This window comes from Oryctolagus cuniculus, chromosome 13 (assembly GCF_964237555.1).
Source record: "Oryctolagus cuniculus chromosome 13, mOryCun1.1, whole genome shotgun sequence".
Classification (NCBI taxonomy): domain Eukaryota; kingdom Metazoa; phylum Chordata; class Mammalia; order Lagomorpha; family Leporidae; genus Oryctolagus; species Oryctolagus cuniculus.
Window position 1 is genome coordinate 18,711,455 of NC_091444.1, and position 25,899 is coordinate 18,737,353.

Genomic DNA, 25,899 nt, shown 5'->3' on the forward strand with positions numbered 1-25,899 from the left:
GATCCGAAGCCAGGAGCTTCTTCCCAGTTTCCCACGCAGGTGCAGGGACCCAAGCACTACTGCTTTCTCAGGTAATAGAAGAGAGCTGGATCAGAAGAGGAGCAGCTGGGACATGAACCTGTGCCCATATGGCATGCCAATGCCACAAGGAGAGGCTTAGCCCACTACACCGCAGTGTAGATTATTTTTACACGATTTTGGAATGTTCTGTGTTTAGTGCAATTGCTTAAAAGTAGTCCTGTCTGTCCCTAATGCACCGCCAGTTCCTCAGGAGGGGGACTTCTGCGCCTTGACCCCGCTGACGTCTGAGTGGGGGACATCACCTCTGGGGGCTGCTCCATCCATTGTTTAGCAGCATCCCCAGCCTCTTTGCACCAGAGGTTAGGAGCCTCGCCCAGTTCTGACAGCCGAAAAGCTGTCCAGACTTCGCTGTCTCCTGGGAGGAAAAATCATCCCTGCTAGGAAACCACTATCGATGAGAAGGAAATCAGGGACAATGGGATGGAGGGAGACTCCGAAGACGGCGTGGGTGGGGTGTGAGCATAGACTAGACTTGGGGACGCAAAACCAAACATTTATTTGTTGTCTCACTTTATAATTACCTTTGTTCTGGCCTTTTTTTAAAAGATGTATTTGAAAGACAAAGCAAGAGCAAGAGGATGGGAGTGGAGAAAGAGAAAGAGAGAGAGAGAGAGAGAGAGAGAGAGAGAGAAGGAGAAAGAGACAGAGAGATTGTTCATCTGTTGGTTCATTCCCCAAATGGATGCAATGCCTGGGACTGGGCCAGGCTGAAGCCAGGATCCAAAAACTCCATCTGGGTCTCCTGTGTGGTTGCAGGTGCCCAAGCACATGGGCCCTCTTCCCAGGTACATTGTTAGAGAACTGGATCAGCGCTGTGGTGTATTGGGTGAAGCCACCGCCTGCAGTGCCAGCATCCCATATGGGCACCGGTTCTAGTCCCAGTTGCTCCATATCCCATCCAGCTCTCTGCTATGGCCTGGGAAAGCAGTAGAAGATGGCACAAGCCCTTGGGCCCCTGCACCTGTGTGGGAGACCTGGAAGAAACTCCTGGCTTCTGGCTTCGGATTGGCACAGCTCTGGCCATTGCGGCCAATTGGGGAGTGAATCAGTGAATGGAAGACCTCTCCCTCTCTTCTTCTCCTTCTCTCTCTGTGTAACTGACTTTCAAAGTAAATAAATAAATCTTTAAATAAATAAAGAGAACTGGGTCGGAAGTGGAGCAGCTAGGACCTTACTTGGTTCTCTGTTGTGGGCATTGCAAGCTGTAGGCCATGCGGGCCCCTGCTTTGGTCTCTGACACACTTGCTATTTAGAACCACCCACGTCCTCAAGGGACACTGTGTTCTGCACCTGCTGTATTTCTTGGGCTTCTTTCTTGGGATGGCATAGTCTGGGGTGAGGAGCCCATGTCTGGAGAGCTTTCGTCTTCTCATGGGCACAGGAAGAACCCTAGAAATTACTGAGATCAATCACTTCTTCTTTTCTTATTTTTAATGGCTTTTTAAATCTTCATTTTCCTGCCCACCACTCCTCACTGTGAGCCGTGCCACCCTTGGTCAGTCTTTGCTAAAGATGACGGTCTGAACGAAGTGCACATTCTTCACGACCCTTTGACCACTGCAATTTGTCAGAGAATAAAGGGCCAGATGGTGCTTCAGACAGGGCTTGGGATGCAGGACGGCAGGACGCGAGGGAGCTGGCGGCTCTGAGTGCTGGCTGGGCGGTATTCTTGCGAGAGAAGAGGGAGGCAATTCTTTAAATAATGATAACGATCCTTAGATGCCTGCTACAGGTTTTAAAGAAAACTTTTAAATTAATTTACTTATTTATATGAAAAGCAGAGACAGAGGGAGCTCACTTCTATCTGCTGATTCACTCTTCCAATGCCTGCACAAGCTGAGGCTGCCTTTTGCAGCGACGTGGATGCAACTGCAGACCATTATGCTTAGTGCAAAAAGCCAGTCCCCAAAGACAAGCAGCATGTTTTCCCTGATCTGTGATAACTAATTACAGAGTAGAAAAAACGTAATGTATGTGAGTGAAATTGACATTTTGAGATTTGATTATTATTGTTTATAGCCCTTGTCCATATTCTTCAGAAACAGTGTTTTTTTAGTTGATATTTGTTGAATTCTTTATTTAGTGGAGGGTTAAGCTTGTGATTATAAAGCAAATTATAAGTGGGGCTGGCACTATGGTGTAGCAGGTAAAAGCCGCAGCCAGCAGTGCTGGCATCCCATATGGGCACTGGTTCAAGTCCTGGCTGCTCCACTTCCGAACCAGCTCTCTGCTATGGCCTGGGAAGGCAATAGAAGATGGCCCAAGTGCTTGGGCCCCTGCACCCACGTGGGAGACCCGGAGACCCAGACTGTGCCATTCCAAGAAAGAAGCCCAAGAAGTGTAGCAGGTGCGGCACACACGGTGTCCCTTGAGGACATGGATGGTTCTAGATAACAGAGTGCCAGAGACCAGAGCAGGAGCCTGCGAAGGCTCCTGGTTCCGATTGGCCCAGCTCCAGGCATTGCGGCCATCTGGGGAGTGAACCAGTGGATGGAAGCTCTCCCTCTCCCCGCATCTCCTCTCTGTAACCCTGCTCTTCAAACAAATAAATAAATCATTTAAAAATAAATTATAAGCCTGTCATTGTAAAAAATTAAAAGAAAAATAAGAAAAGTAGGAGGGAGGATGGGATTGAGGGAGAGAGTGGTGGGAAGTATCGTTGTGCTTTTAAAACTGTATATAGGAAATACATGAGGGCCGGCGCCGCGGCTCACTAGGCTAATCCTCCACCTTGCGGCGCCGGCACACCGGGTTCTAGTCCCGGTCAGGGCGCCGGATTCTGTCCCGGTTGCTCCTCTTCCAGGCCAGCTCTCTGCTGTGGCCAGGGAGTGCAGTGGAGGATGGCCCAGGTGCTTGGGCCCTGCACCCCATGGGAGACCAGGAAAAGCACCTGGCTCCTGGCTCCTGCCATCGGATCAGCGCGGAGCGCCGGCCGCGGCGGCCATTGGAGGGTGAACCCTTGGCAAAGGAAGACCTTTCTCTCTGTCTCTCTCTCTCACTGTCCACTCTGCCTGTCAAAAAAAAAAAAAAAAAAACTGTATATAGGAAATACATGAAATTTGTTCTCTTTATATAAATAAAAAAAGGGAAAAAAAAAGACGTCATGGAACCGCACACACACAAGTACACACACACACAAGCTGGGGCTGGGCCAGGAGCCAGGGACTCTCTCCAGGTTTCCCTGTGGGTGGCAGGAACCCAGGTACTTGAGCCATCATCTGCTACCTTCCTAGCACATTAGGAAGCTGCACTGGGAGTGCAGAGTAGCTGGGACTGGAGCAAGCACTCCAAATGCGATACGGGCATCCCAAGCAATGGCTCTTTTCATTCCATGTTCCACAAATGAGAAATTATTTCCATATAAAGGAAAGCAAGTTTACTTAACTGTACATTTCCAAAATTTTCTTGTTAGTCACATATTGTTGATTTTTAAGATTTGTTAATTTATTTGAAAATCAGAGTTACAGAGATGAGAGAAGCAGAGAGATTTTCCACCCACTGGTTCATGCCCCACACGGCCACAACTGCCAGGGCTGGACCAGGCTGAAGCCAGGAGCCAGGAGTGTCACATCTGGGTCTCCCACATAGGTGTCAGGGGCCCAACCACTTGGGCTTTCTTCTGCTTCCTTTCCTGGGCCATTAGCATGGAGCTGGAATGGAAGTGGAGCAGCTGGGACAAAAACTGGTGCCCGTATGTGATGCTGGGGTCGCAGGCAGTAGCTTTACTGGCAACACCACATCGCTGGCCCCAAGTAGCTTATTGTTTACTCATATTTCCAATGCTGACATTTGCCTTAATAATATGAAAATCCTTTTTTTTTAATATTTATTTATTTTACTTGAAAGTCAGAGTTACACAGAGAGAGAAGGAGAGGCAGAGAGAGAGAGAGAGAGAGATCTTCCATCTGCTGGCTCACTCCCCAGTTGGCTGAAACAGCCAGAGCTGTGCCAAGATCCAAAGCCAGGAGCTAGGAGCTTCTTCCGGGTCTCCCACGTGGGTACAGGGACCCAAGCACTTGGGCCATCTTCTACTGCTTTCCCAGGCCATAGCAGAGAGCTGGACTGGAAGTGGGGCATCTGGGACTTGAACTGGCGCCTATATGGGATGCTGGCACTGCAGGCAGCGGCTTTACCTGCTATGCCACAGTGCCAGCCCCATGAAATCACTTTTTATAATGTATCTGATGGTTTGGGTATTTGATGTCTTTCTGCTCTGATTTGATTGGATTAATTTGCTTGTGGGTCTCAGTATGGGGTTTTATTACCTTGTGCATTTGTGATATTAATTTTTCCTCTGAGCCTATGTTTCCTGGAATTTTGTAGGGATTCTTTGAGTCCTAGATTATACCAAAATGTTTTTATTTGCTCTTTCCAGGCATCACAGCGGGTGGCACTACAAGCTTGGGTTATGACCCATTTAAAATGTAATCTTGGGGGCAGGTGTGTCAGGTGTGTCTGGCTGCACCACCTGGTTCTGGCTCCTGACCCAGCTCCTGTGAACACAGACCCTGGAAAACAGTGCTGATGGGTTCCTGCCACCCACGTGGGGGACCTGGATTGGGTTTCTTGGTGCCCAGCCTCAGCCCAGCCACTGCAGGTATTTGGAGAGTGAATTGGCTGCTAAGTAGTCTCTTGTGGGAGTAGTTTTACCTGGCGGTCTCCCATTACACTTGACACTCTGGAATAACCTCTGACCTTTTCTCTTGTCCCATGCTTCTTGCACAGCTGTTAAAAAAGGAGCTTGGTGTCCTGTATTAGATTCACTTCATTAGGGCGAAAACTGGCTGAAGTCTTCATTTACCCATCTGAGTTCCTATTTTGTTTAAGTTTTTGGTTGCTGTGAGTTTCTCCTTTCATTTCACTAATAAACTTTAAAACTTTTTTAAAAAATATTTATTTGAAAGCAGAGTTACAGAGAGAGAGAGAGGAAGGAAGGAAGGAAAATAGAAAGATCTTCCATCTGCTGTTTCACACTCCAAATGGCCACAACGGCCAGGACTGGGCCAGGCCAAAGCCAGGAGCCAGGAAATTCTTCCAGGTCTCCCACGAGGGTGCAGGGTCCTAAGGACTTGGGCCATATTCTCATGCTTTCCCAGGTGCATTAGCAGGGAGCTGGATTGGAAGTGGAGCAACCAGGACTTGAACTGGTGCCTCTATGGGATGCTGGAGCTGCAGCCCATGGCTTAACCTGCTGTGCCACAGAGCTGGCTTCTAAAAACAACTTCAGTCCAAGGTTGCCTCAAAAAATTTGTGGAAAAATGGAATGAAAAGATGTTTATTTTGGTGCAAAATGTTTTGAAAGCAATGCATCTCATGACACACGTTTCCATGAACTTTTGGAGATCGACTCGCCTGCCTTGATTTCATTCCTGAAGTATGTGTAGCTGTTTCCATCAAGAGGGTTTCTCGGGGTCCGAAGTCAGAAAGACCTTTAGGATGGCCTAAAGTTTCTTCTCATGATTACCCTGAATGTAGGTGCAGGATGAATAATGTGGTTTTTTTTTTTTTTTTTTATTTAAATGTTGAATCTTGGAGATCTTTTTAGGTCACAGGTAAGTTTTTTTTTTTTAAAATAGAAGAGTAGGTCATTGGAAGCAGACCTCTCATTGGAGACAACTCCAGAGGTTGCATAAACATAAAAAGTATTTGGTTTAAAGCAAGAGGGAAGTAGCAAGGAAGCGACGATTCTCAGGCGAATGCACTAAAGATTCCTGTCAGCTGACTCAGCCGCTCTCGGATTTTTTCATGGAAATCCCACTCGGAGATTTTGTTTTCGACTGCTGGGCAACCTAAATGGCAAGAGACAAGGGAATTTTGTTCTTCGCGAGATGTGCATGTGGTCTGCCACGTGTTTCTAATGGAAAAATAAGTATTCTAGTGAAAGGAAACTTCTCAAAAACAAGAAACTGCAAAAAACTGCATTTGTGTGTTTATTAGGGTTCATCAACTTGAAGACTGACATCTCTGCCACGTTTCATTTGAATTATTTCTTTTTGCTGTCAAGTCCCTTGCTGATGTTATCTTTTTGTTTTAAAGATTTATTTATTTATTTATTTGAAAGTCAGAGTTACAGAGAGAGGAGAGAGAGAGAGAGAGAGAGAAAGAGAGAGAGAGGTCTTCCATCCGCTAGTTCACTCCCCAATTGACTGCAATGGCTAGAGCTGGGCCAGGCCAAAGCCAGGAGCCAGGAGTTTCTTCCAGGTCTCCCACGTGGGTGCAGGGACCCAAGGTCTTAGGCCATCTTTCACTGCTTTCCCAGGCCGTAGCAGAGAGCTGGATTGGAAGTGGAGCAGCCAGGTCTTGAACCGGCGCCCATATGGGATGTGGGCACTGCAGGCTGGGGCATTAACCTGCTGTGCCAGAGCGCTGGCCCTGATGTTATCTTTGGTTCGTCTTATTCATGCTGTCTTGAACAGCGCCCAGCATGCAGTATGCACCCAGGCATGTGCTGAACAGATACATGGAGGCGGATATGAGTCTAACTTCTTATTTTCCAATGGAAATAGAAGGATTTCTGCAATAAGAAACATATCGTGTCTTTCCTCAAGAGGGTGCGCCTACTGGTTTAGCTATTCTGAAATGCTGAGGGGAGACGGGGGACAAATCAATGCTAGGATGAAAGCGAAGTGTTCTCTCCTCAAACTGAAACACGAGAGCCTACAACAAATTGTGCCCTCACTCTAGCAGGGTCGTGCATACTTGAAACACCCATTCCCAAATCCCAGCCCAGCAAACAGGTTCAACAGGGTCTCAGCGTGAAGACATCTGGATCCACCGGTATGGCCAAGTCAGCTCCAGCTCTGTGGTCGCGGTGCTGTTGAGACTACTGCCGACTCTAGGTTCCAGGAAAGATCCTGGGAAGCGTCTGTATGGCCAAGAACCAAGTCGGTCCACAATCCCCCCCCCCATCCTCCTCCTCCTCCTCCTCCTCCTTCTCTCTCTCTCTCCCTTGGAAGACAAAAGGATTCTGTCTTGTGTCCGTCTCCCATCAGACAGTGTCATCTACCCAGAGTAGCCTAGAGAACTCAGAATCGGGGTGCCACCATCGCTTGGTACCCGGATCGGCCCTGGTTCCCATCTCTTGCTCTGTGTCATTTTTCACAGCACGTCCTCTCCCTCTCCAAAGGCTCCCAGTTTGGACAATAAATTTCATAGTCACCCTACTTGGAATGAGCATCCTTTGATTACGTTCTAGCTTTATTTCTTTCCAACCATGCAGACCCCATTCGCAAGCCTGATTCTTTCCACGTCCCCTTTGTCCCCCCTAACTCTCCTCCTCTTCCTCATACTCCGTCCAGACTTTGATCTGCTTAATCAGAAGCCAAGACTCTTGAGATTCTAACACCAGCAGTTGTATACAACTCAGCTGCTCCACTGCACCTTCTTCGTAGAACACCCTCTGGTCCAGATTCCCTCCCACCAGCGGCCCCAGCAGGGTGTAGCGAGCACAGCCCCCGGAATCCCCTATGGGCTCAGAGCCCAGCAGAACTTGCCCCTGGTGGAGCCGGTACAGCCCTTGCTCTGAAGTGCCTGTCAGCACCGCGACCCGGTTGACTCTCTGCGGGCTGTCCAGGATGACGGTCAGGTGGTTGCCTTCCACAGGGTCCAGGGTGAAGTAGTACTCCTCGTTGAGAACATAGGCATACTGGGGGCCGATGTGCACCAGGGACAGCATGTCCGTGTGAACCACCGCGGCGGGGTTGTCCGCCTCCCCAAAGACCCTGTCTTCCTCCACAGGAAAGCAGGCGTCCTCAAGCTGGGACCTGTTGCCCATGTGGTGGAAGAGGGAGACGCCGAAACGAATAGGAACCGTTTGAGCCAAGAGAAGACGGAATTTAGAGAGCAGCAAGTGAGTGGGAGCGTCCTCTGGGAAGAGGAGGCAGAAAGAGGTGAAGCGAGGGAGGTCGCTGCTGCGCAGAACCTGCCCGGAGCCCAGGCTGGAGAACTCCAGGACCACCCAGTGCAGCTCCCTCCAGGCCGCCAGCGTCCAGTAGATGGCAGAAACAAACCTGGGGGCGCACTGCGTGTTGTCTTCCAGCAGCAGGAAGTACTCTGAGAGCTCGCTGGCAAAGTTCATGAGCAGGGCGTGACCTTCTCTCTGCCGGGAGCGCAGAGCCTCACAGGGCGAGGACTGACTGGGCGGCAGGGGTCGCGGGAGAGGGGAGTCGCCCAGAAGACCGCTGACCACCAGCAGCCTCCGGGACTCCAGGTGCGGTGCAAAGGGGCCTGAGATATTGGCAGCTGCTCTGTGGAGCCGCTCAGGGTCAGGCTCTGACAGGTGGACTAGCACTATGATATGAGCCAGCTCAGGGTCGGAGGTAGCTTGGAACAGGGAGTGCAAGGTGTCCAGGAGGTGGCTCCCGTGAGGATGCTCTATCGAGGAAATGCCCACGGTCAGCAGTTCTAGGGGAGACACGGGACTTCAGCACCACAGAGGGACGGGGCCCCAGGCTCCCTCCCAGGTCCCGCCCGCACCGCCACGCCCACCGGTTTGCCCTCAGCCGGCCATCCTGGTCAGAGTGCTTGGATCTGACCCATCCTTTGAAAGGTGGTTGTGTGGGGGAAGGCTGCCACGTGCCAAAGGTCCATTTGCTGGTGTGGCAATCATCCCAGCCTGGCCTTGACCTTGAGTCACCTCAGCTATGAGGATGCAGGCTGTGCAGGGAAACCCCAGGGCGTGGCCACCCATGCTCTGCAACCTGAGGTCTGCATCTCCCCTCCACCCACTGCCTTCTCCCAGGCTCCCACGGGTTCCTCTCCCATCCTTCTCCCCCTCCCTCGGGGGTCTGCCACGAGCGAGCTTCACTATGATGTGACTCTGCAGGGTCACTGTGGCCTGGGGGCCATTCTCCTGTTGGTCACTTGAGGGGTGGGCAGGCAGGAGGGAAACGCACTCAGGACCCTGACCTGCACCAGGGCCCATGGCGCAGCCCTGTGGCTCCCAGCCCTGCCTTCCTCATCCCCCCCTCCCCACCTTCCCATTTCTGGTGAAATTCCTGTCCAGCCTCCTCCCAGCCTGACTGGCCCTCCCCTGCCTACTCACTCTTCTCCTGGGGAGGGGCTCCAGCCAGCAGCTTGTAGCTGGCGTGCTGGAGCCCAGGGGAGGTTTTCTGCATCTCCTTGAAGGCTTCCAGATGGTTCTTGACTTCAGAGTTGAATTGCTCCCGAACCATCTGCCGAACCGCAGTGTTCTTGTGCTTTTGAGGACAGACAGGGGTCAGGGCTGAGGCTGGTGCCCAGACCTTCTGGAGTCAGCTGGGGGACAGGTCCCCCTTCTAGGACAGGCTGGGGACCCCAGGGTGGCTGTGTGTCAGGGCGCAGTTATTGTCTCTCCCGACATGGGCTTTCCTGCAGAAGTAGGGGCCGTGAGGCAGGGAGGTGGAGCCCCCAGGGTCACGTGGAATGCCCTGGACATCGGCAGAGTCATCCTGGGCCTGCTCCTGCCACGCCCACCTCTAATTTGCCTCCCCTCACCAGGCTGGCCAAGGTCAGTGTCACCAGCCCTGGGCTCTGCAGTCCTTGCACGTGGGCCAGCACTCTGCCCACGGCCCACTCCCCAAGCTGTGCCCCAGGGCAAACGTGGAGTCCCAGTCTCAGCCCATGGGGCTGGGGTTTGCTCCTGCCACTTGTGGATGTTGTAACCGAGGGAGGAGACTCCACTTGGTGTGAGAACTGGGACATGAGGACCCTGGGGAGGGAGGTGGCCCACGCCCAGCTGCTCCCCAGCACCTGCTGGCCCTTCCAGGCTGTGGGGTCTTCGAGAGCCGCCTGTGCCCCTTCCTGACCACACTTACCATGACCTCTCCTCTGCCCTGCATCTAATCACATTCTGCCTAAATCCCAGGCTGGCTTAAAGCTGACACTGCAATTCCACACCTGCTCTCTTTCTAGAACTTTCATGGTGAGACTGGAATGTTTAAGACAATTGGGAACTACTCCCTCCTTGAGGGTTGGCAAGGGGCCGGCCTCCATCTGCGGTACTTACCACGGACACATCTTCTTCATCCTCTTGAAGGAAGAACCCCAGGACAATGAAGATGGCAGCGATGAAGATGTATCTCCGCAGGCAGGAGTGCATGGTGCTGGGCCTGGGAGCCCGGGAGCCGCTCTACGGCGACAAGTGGGTAGGAGTCGGATCCCGACTGGCTCCTGCCCAGAGCCCGGATCTCCCTCCCCAGTAGGGGTCCTCCACCTCCTCTCCCCACCCTCCTGCTGGACACCACTGCCTGATGGTGGCCTCAACCTTTCCCTGCCCAGGTCCACCCTTCCTGCCATGGGTAGCCGTCTAAGGAAGGCAACGGTCAAGGGTTGGGTTCTATGCAGGCTCTGCCTTTGTCACCTCCTCCCCAGTGCTGTAAGATCCTCTGCGGGTGGAGACCCAGCCAGAGAAGAGGGAAGAGGGAATACAGGGCTCGGTGTGAATTATCTTCTTCCCCAGCCTCAGAGTGAAGCCACAGTCCCCTCTCGGGCTTCCCTGACCAATTAGTTGGGTCTTGCCTATTTGTCCCCCACTTCCTTCTGTGCCTGATCCGTCCCAGGGTTGTCAGGCAGAGGTTCTGAATCAAGTTGGAGGGACAAGGGACGTGCTTGTCGGTTGCTCTCCCACACCCTGGACTGGTCAGCAGGATGGAAGCCTGGAAGTGGCCAGCAATTTCTAACCACGTGGAAGTTTTTTTTTTTTTTCTTTTTTGTCCAACAGAAACCGGCTTGGGGGTCTCTAAAGAGCGCAGGGATTTCTCTGAAATTGAGGCTTCAGGGTTGAAGAGGGGGTCCCAGGGCAACCCCTCTGAGGTCACTGAGATCAGTCACCTGTCCTGGGAAACCCTGCCAGCCATTGTCACCGAGTGGACGGGGTGACTTGAAGAAAACACCTGTTTCTGAGTGAGGTGGGGATACTGTATGAAGAGCAGCCTGCCAGTCTTTTCACGTGAACTTTGAAATTGCACAGTCAGCTTGAGTCGAATCCAGAGTGGGTTTGAGCTACCCCTTCCCCCAGGGGGCGTCAGTGCTGCCACGCCTCCCTCCCCGCTGCTGTCACGCTGTGCTCCTGGCGGGTCTCCCAGTCCCACCTGAAATCTCCGGGTCTCTCTTGGGCCCAGGAATGATGCCCAGTGGGCCTGCGCACTTTCCCGCCGGTGCTCAGTGAGCTCACGCTGTCTTTCTCTTTCCCCTACTCTGAGGTCACAATGATGGCCCCCGTGCACTTACATAGGGTGGTTTTTTTTTTTTTATTTGACAGATAGAGTTAGACAGTGACAGAGAGAGACAGAGAAGAAAGGTCTTCCTTCCGTTGGTTCACTCCCCAAATGGCTTCTAAGGCCAGCGCTGTCCCGATTCGAAGCCAGGAGCCAGGTGCTTCCTCCTGGTCTCCCATGGGGTGCAGGGCCCAAGAACTTGGGCCATACTCCACTGCCCTCCCAGGCCACAGCAGAGAGCTGGACTGGAAGAGGAACATCCTGGACTAGAACCCGGTGTCCATATGGGATGCTGGCACCGCAGCGGGAGGATTAACCAAGTGAGCCACAGTGCTGGCCCCATAGGGTGGGTTTCTATGTGGAGTCTGTGTTAGAGTGTCTGCAGTATTTTTCCCACGTGGATGCTTGTTTAACCTTGTACTGTGCATTCTTTCCCCCATTCATTTTCAGTGTCATCTCTATTACAAGTCAAGTTTCTGTGTATCCCTAGTTCTTGGGGATGATTTTCAACCCTGTGCCTAAACCAGGTCAATCAAAAACATTACTTATTGAAAAACAAAGCAACAGAGAGACAGAGATCTACTATTCCCTGGTTTATTCCCCAAATGCCCATCACAACCAGGGCTGGGGCAGGCCAGAGCCAGAGCCGGGCACTCTGTCCAGACTCCACGGTGGGTGGCAGGGACCCACGTACTTGAGCCATCATCTGCTGCCTCCCAGGGTGTGCATCAGCAGAGTCCTGGGTCAGAAGCAGAGATGGGACTGGAACCCAGGAACCCTGACGTGGGCTGTGGGCGTCTCAGGTGCTGGCTTCACCTGCTGCACCACGGTGTCGCCCTCATCTCACTTGGATTAGAATAAACTATTTTATTTTATTGGAGTCCACACGTAAGTGAGATCATGCGACAGTTGTCTTTCCGTGGATGGCCTATCTCACTTGCCGTGGTGTCCTCTGGGTTCATCCATGTTGTAGGGATGGCAGGGTCAGGCTTTCTGCGGGCGGGCACCGTTCCACTCTAAGTCTCTCGTGTACGTGTGCACTGGAGTGTCTTTATCCACTCATCTGTCAGTGGAAGTCTGGGTTGCTTCCGTGTCTTGGCTGTCGGGGGTAATGCCGCAGTGGATGCATTTATGAGGTGCTGACGTCATTTCCTTTGGGGAAAGATTGCTGGGTCAAATGGGGGTTCTATGTTTAACTTTAGAAACTTCCACACTGTTTCCCGTAGTGGCTGCACCATCTACGCTCCCAGCAGCTGTGTGCAAGCATTCCCTTCTCCCCACACCCCTGCCAACGTTTAGATCTTGGCTGTCTGGGAGCACCCGTGGTAGGTGTGAGAGGCGGTGTCTCAGAATGGTTTTCATTTGCATTTTGTGATGATTAACCATGTGGAGCCCTTGTCTATACCTCTGCTGGCCATTGTCATGCCTTCTCTGAAGAAATGTCTGCTCCCTTATCAGCAGTGCCACTTCTATAGTAAACATGGCTTCTCTCTCCCTCTCTCTCTCCCTCTCTCTCTCTCTCTTCTCCTAGTGCACACCCCGGGAGTCAGCAGGTGATGCCTCAAGCACTTGAGTCCCTGTCCCTCCTGTGGGAGATGTGGACTGAATTCTGGGCTCCTGGCTTCAGCCTGGTCCAGTCCTGGCATTTAGGGAATGAACAAGCACATGGAAGAACTCGCTCTCTGTCTCTCTGATCTTCAAATAAAATGAAATCAATAAAATTCAAGGAGTACTGAAAAGAACCAGATTCACTGAACCAGTTTCAAGACTTTAATGCTTTGTTACCTCTGTAGAGTTCTAGCCTGACCACTTGCACAGCGTCCAGTGTCTGCTCCACGTGTCGGATTCACCGGGTCCAGAGGTTGATGTGTCTGAGTGTGAATCCCGAGGGCAGAGTGGCTGTCACCAGCAATCTCACACACTTCACCTTCTTTGCAGACTTTTCCGACAGCACCTGCTTGTTCAAGACGCCATTGACAAGGAGCCCCAGGAGCACGTAGTCGTCGCAGTCGTCGATCAGGTTCGTGGTGTCATAGCCCAGTTCCACCTGCCCCTCCTTCACCCGGCTCTCTTTGTCCAGCTCGGAGCCGGTCAGCACTTGAACTCGGGAGACTCTGGCAGGTGTGTCCAGAATCACGGTCAGATGGCTGCCGGCCGTAGCCTCCCGGGTAGAGAAGACGGTCCTGTCCAGGCTGTAGGCGTTCATGAGCGTGGAGCTGTTGGTTACGTTGAGGTTGGAGTAGATGGTGGCCGCAGGGTTGCTGGGCGAGTCGGCGTCACTTTCCTCCGGCTCGGTCTCCCTGAGGCTGGTGAGCTTGTCCTGCGTGGAGGAGGCATTGCCCACGCGCCAGAAGAGGGAGGGCGAGAACTGGATTGGTTTTTGCTGCAGGACATCTTGGAAGTGGGAGAGAAGGTAGCGACAGGGCATGGTTTGGTGGAAGAGGAGAAGGAAGCGAACAAAGCCGGGGAGGTCGCGGGTGCGGAAGAGCTTTCCAGTGAGGCCCAGCTGCGAGAACTCCAGCGTCACCCAGGACGTCCACTCCCAGGTGGCCAGGGTGGCCGCGATGTGCGTGACGAATCCCGGCGCACACTGCACGTCGTCGTCCATCACCAGGAAGTAGTCGGAGCAGTTGACAGCGAAGTTCATGAGGAATGCGTAATCCAGGTTCTGCTCCGGGCGGAAGGCCCCGCACGCGGGGCTGTGTCTAAAGGTTTTCTTCGGGTTTTTCAAAGGCCGGTAGCTCTGGGGAGGAGGCGTGATCACCAGGAGCCGCCCGGCCAGCACGTGCGGCTGGAAGAGGGCTGAGAGGCTGGAGAGCGTTTGATCCTGCCACTTGGGGTCTGGGTCTGCCAGCTGCACCACCACCGTGAAGCACCTCTGCTCGGCCGGGGAGGAAGCCAGGAAGAGCCGCTGCAGGGTGTGGACGAGGGCGCTGCCGCGGGGCCGGCGCCCCAAGGAGATCCCTATGGTCAGCAGCTCTAGGGGAGGGGAGAAGGGAGAGGCTTTGTCAGCTCGGAGAAACGAGGCGACCCCTGCTGTGGGTGAGCTTGAGACACTGTAGGGTCTTTCCGTGGGCCAGCTCCGCCTGCGCCTCTGTAGGGTTACATTGCGGTTGCCCCCGAGCAGTGACTACGGGGCCGTATTATGAGTCCCTGGGACAGGGTCCATGGGGACGTTTGAGCAGGGACTCCCTACACCAAAGACACAGTGCAAAGGTGCAGCTTCCTACAGAACTCTGTGGGCCATTCCAAGCTCAGAGCCACCAAAGACAAAGAGGAGCAGTTGGGCCCTGGGATGCCTGCCTGGGATATGATTCCTTCTAGAAGGATTTCCAGAGCCACTGGGCTGGGGAGCACCACGGGGCTGAGGGTGGCAGCATCCATCCTCAGGCTGAGGCCTAAGCATTTGTTTTTAAAGATTTATTTATTTATTTTGAAAATCAGAGTTATAGGCAGAGAAGGAGAGATGCTATGATAGAGAGAGAGAGAGAGAGAGAGAGAGATCTTCCATCCAGTGGTTCACTCCCCAGTTTGCCACATCAGCCAGTGCTGGGCCAGGCTGAAGTCAGGAGCCAGGAACTCCATCCAGGTCTCGCACATGGGTGGCAGGGGCCCGAGTACTAGGGCCATCACCTGCTGCCTTCTTAGGCTTTTTAGCAGGAAGGTGGATCAGAAGCGGAGCAGAGCTGGAACTGGCACTCCTCTGTAGCCTGCTGTGCCACAGGCCTGCCCCAGGAAGGCATTATTCAAAGCCAACGTGTCTTCATTTATTGTCCAGAATGCTCCTGTGAAGAGAGGACTCCCCGGTTCCCACAGCACAGCAGAGAAATGCTTGGTTGCCCCCTGTATCAGCTTTCAGAATAATGGGTTGGTGCCCTAACGTTCTCAAATGGTGACAGAATTTGTCAGTTTTTTCTAATCCTTGTGAACTCATGGATTTTACATGTTTCAAACCATTGAAATTTTATTCTTTTTAAAATATTTATTTATTTGGGGGGGCACTTCCATCTACTGGTGGGGGTGGGGGTAGATGGTCACACCACTGAAGGCAGGAACAGGTGACTCGATCCAGAGGAGTGAACCAGCCGATGGAAGATTCTCTCTCTCTCTCTCTCTCCCTCTCTCTCTCTCTCTTCCTTTCACATACATACATAAATACATAATAAGTGAATATTTTTAAAGGGACAGGAGCTCAGGATCTTACTCCAAGAAGCAAGTGGCTAAATGTAAGACACGTTGTACATAAATAAGGACAACACCTTGGGGCGAGCGTCTGGCCCAGCGGTTGGGAGGCCAGTGGGAACGCCCGTGTCCCATGTTGGGTGCCTGGGCTTGACAGCCAGCTCCGGCTCCGACACCAGACTCCTGCGGGTGCAGATCCTGGGAAGGCAGGGACCTGAGTGCACTTTTTTTTTGTTCTTTATAAAAATATCTGTTTACTTTTATTTGAAAGTCAGAGTTACAGACACACACACACACACAGAGATCTTGCATCCACTGGTTCACTCCCCAGATGGCCACAACAGCTGAGGCTGGGCCAGGCTGGAGCCGGGGGCTTCGTCGGGGTCTCTCCCGTGGGTGGCAGGGGCCAAGCACTTGGGCCATGCTCTGCTGCTCTGAATATGCCTTCCCAAGACGGGACTGTCCATCCGCCCTTGCGGAAATCTGAATCTCTCACTCCTGAATCCCTCTCCCTGACTGCTGAGGGAGGGGCAAGTCTGACGCCCCCTGGAGCGCATTTTCTTTCAGGGCTGGGTGACAGGCACACCCAGCCTCATTCCCAGCACCTCTGACTTTTGCACTCACTGGAGTGAGAGGCAAACATTTTCCTCCTCTTCATCTGAATGTGTAAGCCTTTCTGACAGCCCTGTTTCTTTTTTCTTTTTTTTTCTTTTTTTTTTTTTTTTTGACAGGCAGAGTGGACAGTGAGAGAGAGAGAGACAGAGAGAAAGGTCTTCCTTTTGCCGTTGGTTCACCCTCCAATGGCCGCCGCGGCCAGTGCGCTGTGGCCGGCGCACCGTGCTGATCCGATGGCAGGAGCCAGGAGCCAGGTGCTTTTCCTGATCTCCCATGGGGTGCAGGGCCCAAGCACCTGGGCCATCCTCCACTGCACTCCCTGGCCACAGCAGAGGGCTGGCCTGGAAGAGGGGCAACCAGGACAGAATCCGGCGCCCCAACCGGGACTAGAACCCGGTGTACCGGCGCTGCAAGGCAGAGGATTAGCCTAGTGAGCCGCGGCGCCGGCCCAAGCCCTGTTTCTTTAGCTGCAAATTCTTTTCTTTGGACTCGGGAGCTGGCGCCGTGGGAACAGGTGTGGAGTGATGTACGGGGAAGCGGGTTGTGTTGTGGGGTGCAAGCTGCATTCTCCAGTCCACCTGGAGGTGAAGGAAGCAGGAGGCGGGGGTTCAGTCAACCCCTCCTCAGCCCCTGGGAGTCTCTGAATTAGTCCAAGGCCAGCTGGGAAGAAGAGCACCCTTAGCAGGTAAGTGAAATCTAGCTCTGTAAGTCCCGTGAAAGCACACACAGAGGACACACAGGTGCTGAAGTTAGCAATAAAAAAAAAAGACTTTTAAAAAAGCATAAGTGTTGGCAGATAGAATTCACCTATTTCAAAGCCATAAATGAAATGGAACTCTAGGGATGCGAGTGGAAGTACATAAGGTTCATGACCACACTAGGAGACATTTAACCTGTCTCAGAAATCAGTTTAGGTAAGCATAAACAGTCTTGAACAAGACACGAAGAAACTCGTTCTTAACTCTGTGTGTGTGTGTGTGTGTGTGTGTGTTTAACACTCATCAGAGAATGCACATTCCTTTCAAATATCCATAGAACATGCGGATCATACATTAGACCGTGAAGACTTCAATTTTAATTGTCCTGAGATGGCCATCTTCTAGACTCTATCCTTTGATGATGGAGCAATGTAACTAATGCCTAACCAAAGGCATCCCTCTGGAAATGGAAAATCACAGCTCCAAACCCCTCTTGGATTAAAGAGGATATCAGAATGGAAACTAGCAGCTACTTGGAAGTGAACGGGGAAAAGACCACCATAGACCAGAGCCCGTGAGACACTGTTCTAGTGGGCATTAGGAGAGAAAGTCTAGTTTCCAGTGCGTTCACTGGGAGACAGCACCGGGGGCAGGTGTTGTGGCAAAGGAGGTTAAGCTGCTGTTTGGGACCCTGTGTCCCATGTCAGGGTGCCTCTTTGAGTCCCGATACTCCACACTTCTATACAGCTTCCTGCTAATGCACCTTCGAGCAGTGCATCATGGCCCAAGTACTTGGCTTCCTGCCACCCACGTGGGAGGCCCAGCTGGAGTTCCTGGCTCCTGTCTTTGGTGTTGCCCAGCCCCAGTGGTTACGGGCATTTGAGAAGGGAACCAGTGGATGAAAGATATCTCCCTCTCTGTCACACTGCTTTTCAAATAAATAAATAAATAATTTAAAAATGATAATTCATCTGGGGGGGCAGTGGAAGATGGTCCAAGTTTTGGGGAGCCTGCTGCCCACATGGGAAACCCAGATGGAGTTCTGGGCTCCTGGCTTTTGCCTAGACCTGCCCTGTCCATTGTGGCCTTTTGCAGAGTAAACCAGTGGATGGAAGATCTCTCTCTGTCTCACTGCCACTCTGCCTTTCAAATAAATAAAATAAATCTTTTAAAACATTCATCTGGAAGAGAAAAGATAAAGAATTAACAATTAAAATTTGAAAGAGAGGCTGGCGCTGTGGCTTAGTGGGTAAAGCCACTGCCTGCAATGCCAGCATCCCATATAGCCACTGGTAAGAGTCCTGGCTGCTCCACTTCTGATCCAGCTCTCTGCTATGGCCTGGGAAAGCAGTAGAAGATGGCCCAAGTCCTTGGGTCCCTGCACCCACATGGGAGACCCAGAAGAAGCTCCTAAGCCCTGGCTTCAGATCGGCACAGCTCCGGCCATTGTGGCCAGTTGGGGAGTGAACCAGCAGATGGAAGACTTCTCTCTCTCTCCCTCTGTCCTTGTCTGTGCTTCTATGTAACTCTGCTTTTCAAATAAATAAATAAATCTTTAAAAAATTTGAAAGAATACAAAAATAAGCGGGAGAAGGAGAGATTTAGTTTAACAACATATACAATAAGTTAGTAGCTCAAATCATATGGAATGGTCACAGGAACATTTAAAAAGTTCATGGAACAAAATGGTTTCAAAAAAATAAACTCATTGCATGGGTGCTGTGGCACAGTGGGTTAAGCTGCTGCTTGGGACGCCCACGTCCCTCAGAGTGCTGGTTCAAATCTGAGCTATTCAGTTTCCAAACCAGCTTCCTGCTGTGGCATAGCGGGTAAAGCAGCTGCCTCCCTTATGGGCACCAGTTTGAGTCCTGGCTGCTCCACTTCCGATCCGACTCCCTGCTAATGCACCTGGGAAAGCAGAGGAGGATGCCCCAAGTGTTACAGTCCCTGCACCCTCGTGAGAGACCAGATTAAAGCTTCTGGTTCCTGGCTTTAGCCTAGCACAGCCCCACTATTGTAGCCATCTGGGGAGCGAACCAGCAGACAGAAGATCTCCACCCACCCCTTACCTCTGACTTTCAAGTAAATAAATAAATATATTCTTTAAAACGGAGATTCTGGGTAGGTCTGGGGTAGCCTGGGATCTTGCATTTCTAGAAGCTCCTAGTTGCTGCCACCTCCATTGTCAGTGGACCACACCTAGAGTCTCAAAGCCCAAGGAGACCACCCCTCAAGACTCCATGCTGCCCCCCCCACCTCCCTTCCCCTCCCAGACCTTGTCCTGCGCTCTCCCTGCTGCCTTCCTGGTTCCTCGGTAGGAGGGAGGGAGTGTCAGTTCCTTAGGTCGGATCCTCCGTCCCTGTGTCTCCCCAGCATCCGCTCCCTTCCCTCGTGAGCACTCACTTTTTTCCACGGGAAGCGCTCCCAGCAAGACACGGGACTTCACGTGTCTGATGGGTTCCGAGCTCCTCTGCATAGCTTTGAAGGCTTCCAGGTGCGATTTTCGGCCAGGATTGACCTGCATGCGGACCCTTTGCCAAGCGACCGCCTTCTTTTCCTCCTGAAGGAGAGGCCTGCGTCAGCTCCAGGGGTCCCTCTCTCCGGGAGTAGTGGCTGAGGGTCCCCCGTAGCATAACAGAATGCTACAGTCTCCAGGACACAGGGTGGGGCTCAGGTTTAGTTCAAGTTCCTTCCTTGTCCACTGAGCGAGTTCTCCCGAGGGGCTCTGGTGCGGGCTACGGGTCGGGGAGCAGGGGTTGGGGTTTCTCTGGTTTTCCCGGGTCCTATGCAGGGAATGAAAGCACGTCATGGTCACCCCTCACTATCCCCACCATTCCAGTCCCACGTGACGTGGGTCACCTAATCCCATCCAGGGCACGGCCTGTGTTAGGTGTGAGACGCAGGGGCCAGGCAACACTTCCCACTGAGCACCAGCCCTCTCCTCTGACGTCTTCTCTGATACCCAGGATTCCACTTGGCTGGGAAAGTGAGTCGGCTACTCCGAGGGTCAGGACCCAGGCGAAAAATGGAAGAAAATATATAACTTTGAAAGCCAAGGGAAATTTTCAGATATAAAGATTAGAAAATGAAGAAAAATGGCTACCTCAGCAGCTGCTGCAAGACAGGGGAGAAGTCGGCGTGAGTGTGTGGTGAAGCAGCCAAGGCCTTGCCTGGAGCGCCTGCTCCCCGAAACGGAGTCCCTGCGTGTGAGTGCCCGCTCTGTTCCTGATGACAGTGTCACGCAGTTGCACAGCCCGGGAGGCTCAAGTCGCTGGAGCCCTGCCACCCGTGTGGGAGGCCTGGCCCGACTTCCTGGCTCCCAGCTTCAGGCGGGCCTATCCCCGGCTATTGCAGGTGTTGGGGGAAATGGACCAGGGGGTGGGACCTCTGTCTGCCTGCCTGTGCCTCTCTGACTCAGAAAGAAATAGAAAAGGGGGCCGGAGCTGTGGTTTAGTGGGTAAAGCCGCCGCCTGAAGTGCCCACATCCCGTAAGGGTGCTGGTTTGAGTCCCAGCTGCTCCACTTCTGTTCCAGCTCTCTGCGATGGCCTGGGAAAGCAGTGGAAGATGGCCCTCATGCTTGGGCCCCTGCACCCATGTGGGAGACCCAGAAGAAACTCCTGGCTCCTGGCTTTGGATCTGCCCAGCTCCAGCCATTGCGGCCAACTGGGGAGTGAACCAGAGGATGGAAGACCTCTCTCTCTCTCCCTCTCCCTCTCCCTCTCCCTCTCTCTCTCTGCCTCTCTGTAACTCTCTACTTTTCAAATAAATAAATCTTTTAAAAAAAGAAAAAGAAAAAGAAATGGAATAAAGAAAAGGGACGATTCTGCTTAAGCCTTAAATAAGTGTTAATTCTTTCCAGCCCTGGTTCCCTGCCATCCTGAGTGTCAGCTTCCCTTTCTGTCTTCATCAGGGAGAAAATGGTACACAGATCCCTCACACTTTCCTCTGGGGATGTCTCTAGTACTTGGGACAATCCCACATTAGAGTAAGCTTACATACATACGTCTTCCTTTTCATTTTTGGTCCAGGAATTTCAGCTTCGCCCCACCCACATTACTCACCCAGGACAGGAAGCTGGTAGCATCCAAGGGGTTTTCTTTAATGAAGTACACGACCGGGAACACCAGTGCTGTGGCCAGAGTGAGACTCCACAGGAGAGCTTTCATGGTGCCGGGCTGGGGGCGTGCAGGGCGGGTTCTCACTCTCTAACCTCGGGTGGGCACTCAGACACCTGCAATCCATACGCTGTTGAGAAAAGTTGCCGTCCAATGATAGTACAGAAAAAGAACCCAATTCAAGTCACCCAAAAAGGCCACCCCTGCAGGATGATAAGCTAGTGGGCCCTTGCGTACACGAGAACCTGAGCTCAAGCCAGCTTTTGCTCCAGGTTCAAGTGTGGTGGCCATGGCTTCCCCACGGGTCTTCTTCCTGATTCTAGAGTCTGGCCCCACCCAGCACGTCTAGTTTCTTGGTCAAGGCTTTGGGGGCAACGTTAAGTTCTGCAAGGGGCACTCTCGCCCCCGGGACCTGAAGTCTGGAGCCATGGTTGGCTGTGGCCTCATCAGTCCTGGCTGCCATGATGAAGACCTAGAGGTGGATACTCATTGGAGACGCAGACTAAGGATCTCAGGCTGGTGGTGAGCAAGTGAGGAGTGCGAGAGGCAATCTCCCTTGAACACAGGAGCCCTCCAGTCCCCCAGGGCTTCTGAGGGGCAGGAAGTCAGTCTATTTTTTTTTTTAAGTTCCAACCACAGAGATTGATGCAGTGATACCACCTGGCATGCCAGCATCCCGTATCCAAGCTTCAGTTCAAGTCCCAGCTGCTCTGGTTCCAATGCACTCCCCTGCTAATGCACCTGGGAAGGCAGGGGAAGACGGGCCAAGTGCTCGGGCCCTGCCACCCACGTGGGAGACCGGGATGGAGTTCCTGGTTCCTGGCTCCAGCCTGGCTCAGCCCAGGTCATTGTGGCCATTTGGGGTGTGAACCAGCAGATGGAAACACTCGCTCTCGCTCTCGCTCTCTCTCTCTCTCTCTCCCTCTGTCATTCTGCCTTTCAAATAAACAAATCTTAAAAAAAAAAAAAAAAAAGTAAATAAAGCTCCAACCGTGACAGGTGGAAATCCTCACCATGGCTGAGCTGTGGTTCTACCCGAGACGGCCTTCCTGTGTGCACGGGAGCTGAGCTCCACACCACTTGAGTGTTCAGTTTCCTGCAAAGTCGTAAAGAAGAAAACGCACTGACTGGGAGCTGGGGCGGCAGCAGACTGTGCCTCCCTAGAGGTGGGACCAGGTGGCCGCTGCTGTCACAGGACAGCCCCGGTCACCATTGTGCTCCCTGAATGGGCGCTGCTTACCCCGCTTGCCCCGCACCAGGCACCAGCGCCCTGCTGAGGGCAGGGGCTGTGCTGGCAGCTGCCCGGGGTTCTGGCCCAGGCCCAGGGAGGGGGACCATAACCGGGCCACATTATTCACCAAATAAAAATAGCCTCCTTGGTGCTTTTCCCAGAGAGAAGCAGGTTGCATGTTCAATATTAACCGTACAAGAACAAACAGTAAAGATGACTCAGAATCCCAGCAGCCAGAAATCACTTCTTGCGAACACCTGGTGAACATCATGATGCAAAATGAGAAGGACCACTTGGGATCTGACTGCCAAACCGAACAGAAAGTGGCGCCCGACCTCTTGCTGACAGAGCTGCTGCCCTGCGTCACGTGAGCAACAGGGCTCACAGGTGTGGCGATTTCTCAGGGTCCAGGAAACAGGCCAGCGTCCGTGGGCAGGTGCAATGTCTGTGGGCAGGTGCAATGTCTGTGGGCAGGTGCAATGTCCGTGGGCAGGTGCCACGTCCGTGGGCAGGTGCAGCGTCCATGGGCGGCTTCCGGGTTCCGTGTTATCCCACACATGCTGTTCTTTCTCCTATGGATCTCCACCACGCCTCTCTATCTCGTCATCCTTATTTTCCTTAATAATTGATGTTCTACGTCTGCCTTCCCCACGCTCACTCTCCTCCTGCCACCCTCTCACTGCTCTGAGTAACACACTCGTCACTATCTAAGGAAAAATGCTGGCAGCCCTGGTTGTTGTAGCCATTTGAGGAGTAAACCAGCAGATTTTCCCTTTGTCTCTCCCTCCTTCTCTGTAACTCGGAGTTTCAAATAAATAAATGCACCTTTTGAAAAATATCATTATAAGCCCAGTCCTGCAGTGTCCACTGTGAAGAAGGTCCTCCAGGGCCGGTGCTGTGGCACAGCAGGTTAAGTCACTGCTTGTGATGCCGGCATCCCGTATCAGGTGCCAGTTGGAGTCCTGGCTACTCTGTTTCTGATCCTGGCTCCTTGGCTTCTGCCTGGCCCAGCCATGGCCATTGTGGCCATTTGGGGAGTAAACCAGGAAATGAAAGGTCTCTCCCACTCTCTTTCTGTAACTCTGCCTGTCAAGTAAGTAAATCTTTAAAAATAAGGAAATAAATAGAAGAGCAGAATTTATTAAAAGGAAAAATGATAGCACACACTCAGGTGTGAGTGCAGGTGACCTCGAGAGAGAGCATTGCTGCCACCCGGGCTGGGTCCCCTTTTCCAGGATGAAAGGTGGGGCTGCAGTGCAGGCGGTGAGCCCCAGGAAGGTGTCACCGTGTTGGGGCCTGGGGTCCATGAGACGGAGCTGCACGGTGAGGAGCAGGTGTGCCACTTGCTGAGCGGCCCAAGGGTGACAGGGCCTAGCAGCACGCATGGCTTGGGTGTTGGTAGCCCTTGGCCCCTCGGCCCTCCCTGGCTCCCTGCCACGGCAAAGCCACTGTAATTTGACAAATTGGGACCGAACCGTTGTTAAGTCAAGGACTGTTCATAGATGTGTCTGCAGGCAGTATATGGCACAGAATTTAATTTCCCCTATTTATGTCAGCCTGTATGTACTCCTCTGGAAGCAGAGCTATAGGAAGCCTTGGACTACTTGAAGGATGGGAAGTAGATGCAGAGAAAAAGGATGGGAGAGACGCGTTCTGGCTGTAAAGTCCCGTGGGAACACTTGGTGTGGCGCTGGGTGAGGGAGTGAGCTTAGGAGGAAGCCCTGCGCTTCCTGGGTCACAGATGGAGGTCCTGGCGTGCACGACGGAGCTCACACTCCAGCCGGCGGAGTCAGTCCCCACCCTTTACCCTCCATCGCGTTACTGAGCTGTGGAGAGTAAGTGGGGTATCCTGGTCTGGAGCATAACATTGGAGAACCGCGCCTCCCTTAGGCGACTGTGGTAGGTAGCGTAGGCGTTCACGACAGAGGTGTTTTCCAAGTGAAAACAACTCCCAGAGGGGCCTAGAGGTGGGACGCGATGGTAGGTGCCGCTGTGCACGTGGGGATCTTCCCTCCTGTACCAGGCTGGAGAAGACAGGCGCCAAGCTTTCGGACAGGTGCCTCCCCAAATCCGGGAGAATTAAAGTTGCTGCCCGCCTCCAGGGCGCATCCTCCTGACAATCGTTGGCCTCACTGGGGCTGAGGGGTGGGCCAGGTGGTGGGGGGAGAACCTTCACGCTATCCCAAGGTGGGGGTTACTTGAAGAAAGGAAGGAAGCCATAAATCCCAGCATTCACGTTACTTGGCAAACATCATGGGTTTGCTGGCTCCCCATCCATTTCAACCTCTTTCTTCCTTTTTTTAAAGAGTTATTCATTATTTTATTCTTCCAAAAGGCAGAGTTACAGAGAGATGAGGAGAGAGAGGGAGAGGGAGAAGGAGAAGGAGAGGGAGAGGGAGAGGGAGAGGGAGAGGGAGAGGGAGAGGGAGAGGGAGAGGGAGAGGGAGAGGGAGAGGGAGTCTGTCTTCCATTTCCAAATGGCTACACAGTCAGGGCTGGGCCAGCCTGAAGCTAGGAGCCTGAGCTTATTCCAGGTCTCCCACATGGGTGCCCAACAACCTGGGCCACCCTCTGCTGCTTTCCCAGGCACATTAGCAGGGAGCTGGATTGGAAGAAGAGCAGCCAGGATGCGAACCGGCACGCACACAGGATGCTGGCATCGTAGCTGGAGGCTTAACCTGCCTCGCACGGTGCCGGCCCCTTCAACCTCTTCCTAACATGCTCTGCACGCTGCAGAGACCAGCCAACCAAATGGACATTTTCAGCTTTCTTAGCAGCACGAGCTCCAACATGATTTTGATTTCAGTTTCCAGTCTGATGGACAAATAAGAGATGTGGAAGTGGAACATTTGTAAAGTGAGATGACAGTGACAGCACCCACACCATCGGTTTTGATGTGACTTCTCGGCATTACCATCCTCATTATAGTGCACTGAGAACAAACTGTCCGCAAGAAGCCCACGAGGCCAAGGCATTCAAGAGAACACCCGGGCCGACGTTGTGGTGTAGTGGGTAAAAGACACTGCCTGCAATGCTGGCCTTCTATATGGGCGCCCGTTCAAGTCCCAGCTGCTCCCTGCTAATGCACCTGGGAAAGCAGCGGAAGATGGCCCAGATGAAGCTCCTGGCTGCTGGCTTCAGCCTGGCCCAGTCCTGGCTCTTGTGGCCATCCAGGGAGTGAACCAGCAGGTGGAGGATCTCTCTCTCTCTCTCTCTCTCTCTCTCTCTGTAACTCTGACTTTCGGTTAATCTTCAGAGAGAGATCTGCTGGGTTTATCAGGAGGCTAGGACAGAGTAAATAGTTTATCTGTCAGGTCAATTGGACCTGGTGCTGTGAACAAAGGGTCTATTTTGTCTTCATCCCCTGGAACAACCATGAGCAACCCTTTGCTCTTTTTCTGCACAATAGCCCATTTTCAGGGTCTGGTGTTGTGGTGCAGGCATTAAACTGCCGCCTGTGACGCCAGCCTCCTGCGTCAGAGCACCAGAGCACTGGCTGTCTCGCTGCTCCACTTCCGATCCGGCTCCCTGCGAATACACCTGGGAAGGCAGCGAAGATGGCCCAAGGGCTTGGGCCCCGGCACCCATGTGGGAGACCTGCATGGAGCTCCTGGGTCCTGGTATCAGCCAGGTCTAGACCTGGCTGTTGTGGCCATTTGGAGAGTGAAGCAGCAGATGGAAGATTCTCTCTCTCTCTCTCTCTCTCTCTCTCTCTCTCTCTCTGTCAATCTGTGTGTGTGTGTGTGTGTGTGTGTGTATTTCTGCCTTTCAAAGAAATAAT

General features: G+C 52.8%; 2 protein-coding genes and 1 long non-coding RNA gene across 10 annotated transcripts; 1 reads left to right on the top strand and 2 right to left on the bottom strand.

Moving 5' to 3' along the window:
• Positions 1-7,042: 7,042 nt before the first annotated feature.
• LOC138843034 (alpha-1,6-mannosyl-glycoprotein 4-beta-N-acetylglucosaminyltransferase-like) lies at positions 7,043-11,223 on the bottom strand. 5 transcript variants are annotated; one of them, XM_002717464.5, is made up of 4 exons: positions 11,151-11,223; positions 10,067-10,189; positions 9,125-9,278; positions 7,043-8,484 (listed from the first exon to the last, which is right to left on the bottom strand). In XM_002717464.5, the coding sequence occupies exons 2-4, from the start codon at positions 10,157-10,159 to the stop codon at positions 7,346-7,348; spliced, it is 1,386 nt and encodes a 461-aa protein (XP_002717510.3). In that variant the 5' UTR covers positions 10,160-10,189; positions 11,151-11,223; the 3' UTR covers positions 7,043-7,345. The 5 variants fall into 5 exon arrangements, with proteins under 5 accessions (XP_002717510.3, XP_051677085.2, XP_051677086.2 ...); XM_051821125.2 differs by lacking the exon at positions 11,151-11,223 and adding an exon at positions 10,953-11,144 and having other exon boundaries at positions 7,045-8,484; XM_051821126.2 differs by lacking the exon at positions 11,151-11,223 and adding an exon at positions 10,891-11,144 and having other exon boundaries at positions 7,045-8,484.
• Positions 9,766-20,609, top strand: LOC138844918 (uncharacterized). 3 transcript variants are annotated; one of them, XR_011381342.1, is made up of 3 exons: positions 9,766-10,201; positions 12,808-19,977; positions 20,305-20,609. It is a non-coding gene; the product is annotated as an uncharacterized lncRNA (long non-coding RNA). The 3 variants fall into 3 exon arrangements; XR_011381343.1 differs by having other exon boundaries at positions 9,768-10,205; positions 13,215-19,977; XR_011381344.1 differs by lacking the exon at positions 9,766-10,201 and adding an exon at positions 10,230-11,596 and having other exon boundaries at positions 13,215-19,977.
• On the bottom strand, positions 13,123-24,472 carry LOC100340174 (alpha-1,3-mannosyl-glycoprotein 4-beta-N-acetylglucosaminyltransferase C). Of its 2 annotated transcripts, none has more exons than XM_051821128.2 (4): positions 21,901-24,472; positions 20,834-21,017; positions 19,175-19,331; positions 13,123-14,255 (listed from the first exon to the last, which is right to left on the bottom strand). In XM_051821128.2, the coding sequence occupies exons 2-4, from the start codon at positions 20,936-20,938 to the stop codon at positions 13,123-13,125; spliced, it is 1,395 nt and encodes a 464-aa protein (XP_051677088.2). In that variant the 5' UTR covers positions 20,939-21,017; positions 21,901-24,472. The 2 variants fall into 2 exon arrangements, with proteins under 2 accessions (XP_051677088.2, XP_008266879.3); XM_008268657.3 differs by having other exon boundaries at positions 20,834-21,003; positions 21,901-24,471.
• Positions 24,473-25,899: the final 1,427 nt, after the last annotated feature.

Coding starts and splice junctions, on each gene's coding strand:
- LOC100340174 (XM_051821128.2), bottom strand. CDS start 20,938: ATGAAAGCTCTCCTGTGGAGTCTCACTCTGGCCACAGCACTGGTGTTC. Junction 19,332..20,833: donor CTACCAGCTTCCTGTCCTGG/GTGAGTAATGTG, acceptor CCTCTCCTTCAG/GAGGAAAAGAAGGCGGTCGC. Junction 14,256..19,174: donor AGCGCTTCCCGTGGAAAAAA/GTGAGTGCTCAC, acceptor CCCCTCCCCTAG/AGCTGCTGACCATAGGGATC.
- LOC138843034 (XM_002717464.5), bottom strand. CDS start 10,159: ATGCACTCCTGCCTGCGGAGATACATCTTCATCGCTGCCATCTTCATT. Junction 9,279..10,066: donor ATGAAGAAGATGTGTCCGTG/GTAAGTACCGCA, acceptor TGTCCTCAAAAG/CACAAGAACACTGCGGTTCG. Junction 8,485..9,124: donor AGCCCCTCCCCAGGAGAAGA/GTGAGTAGGCAG, acceptor TGTCTCCCCTAG/AACTGCTGACCGTGGGCATT.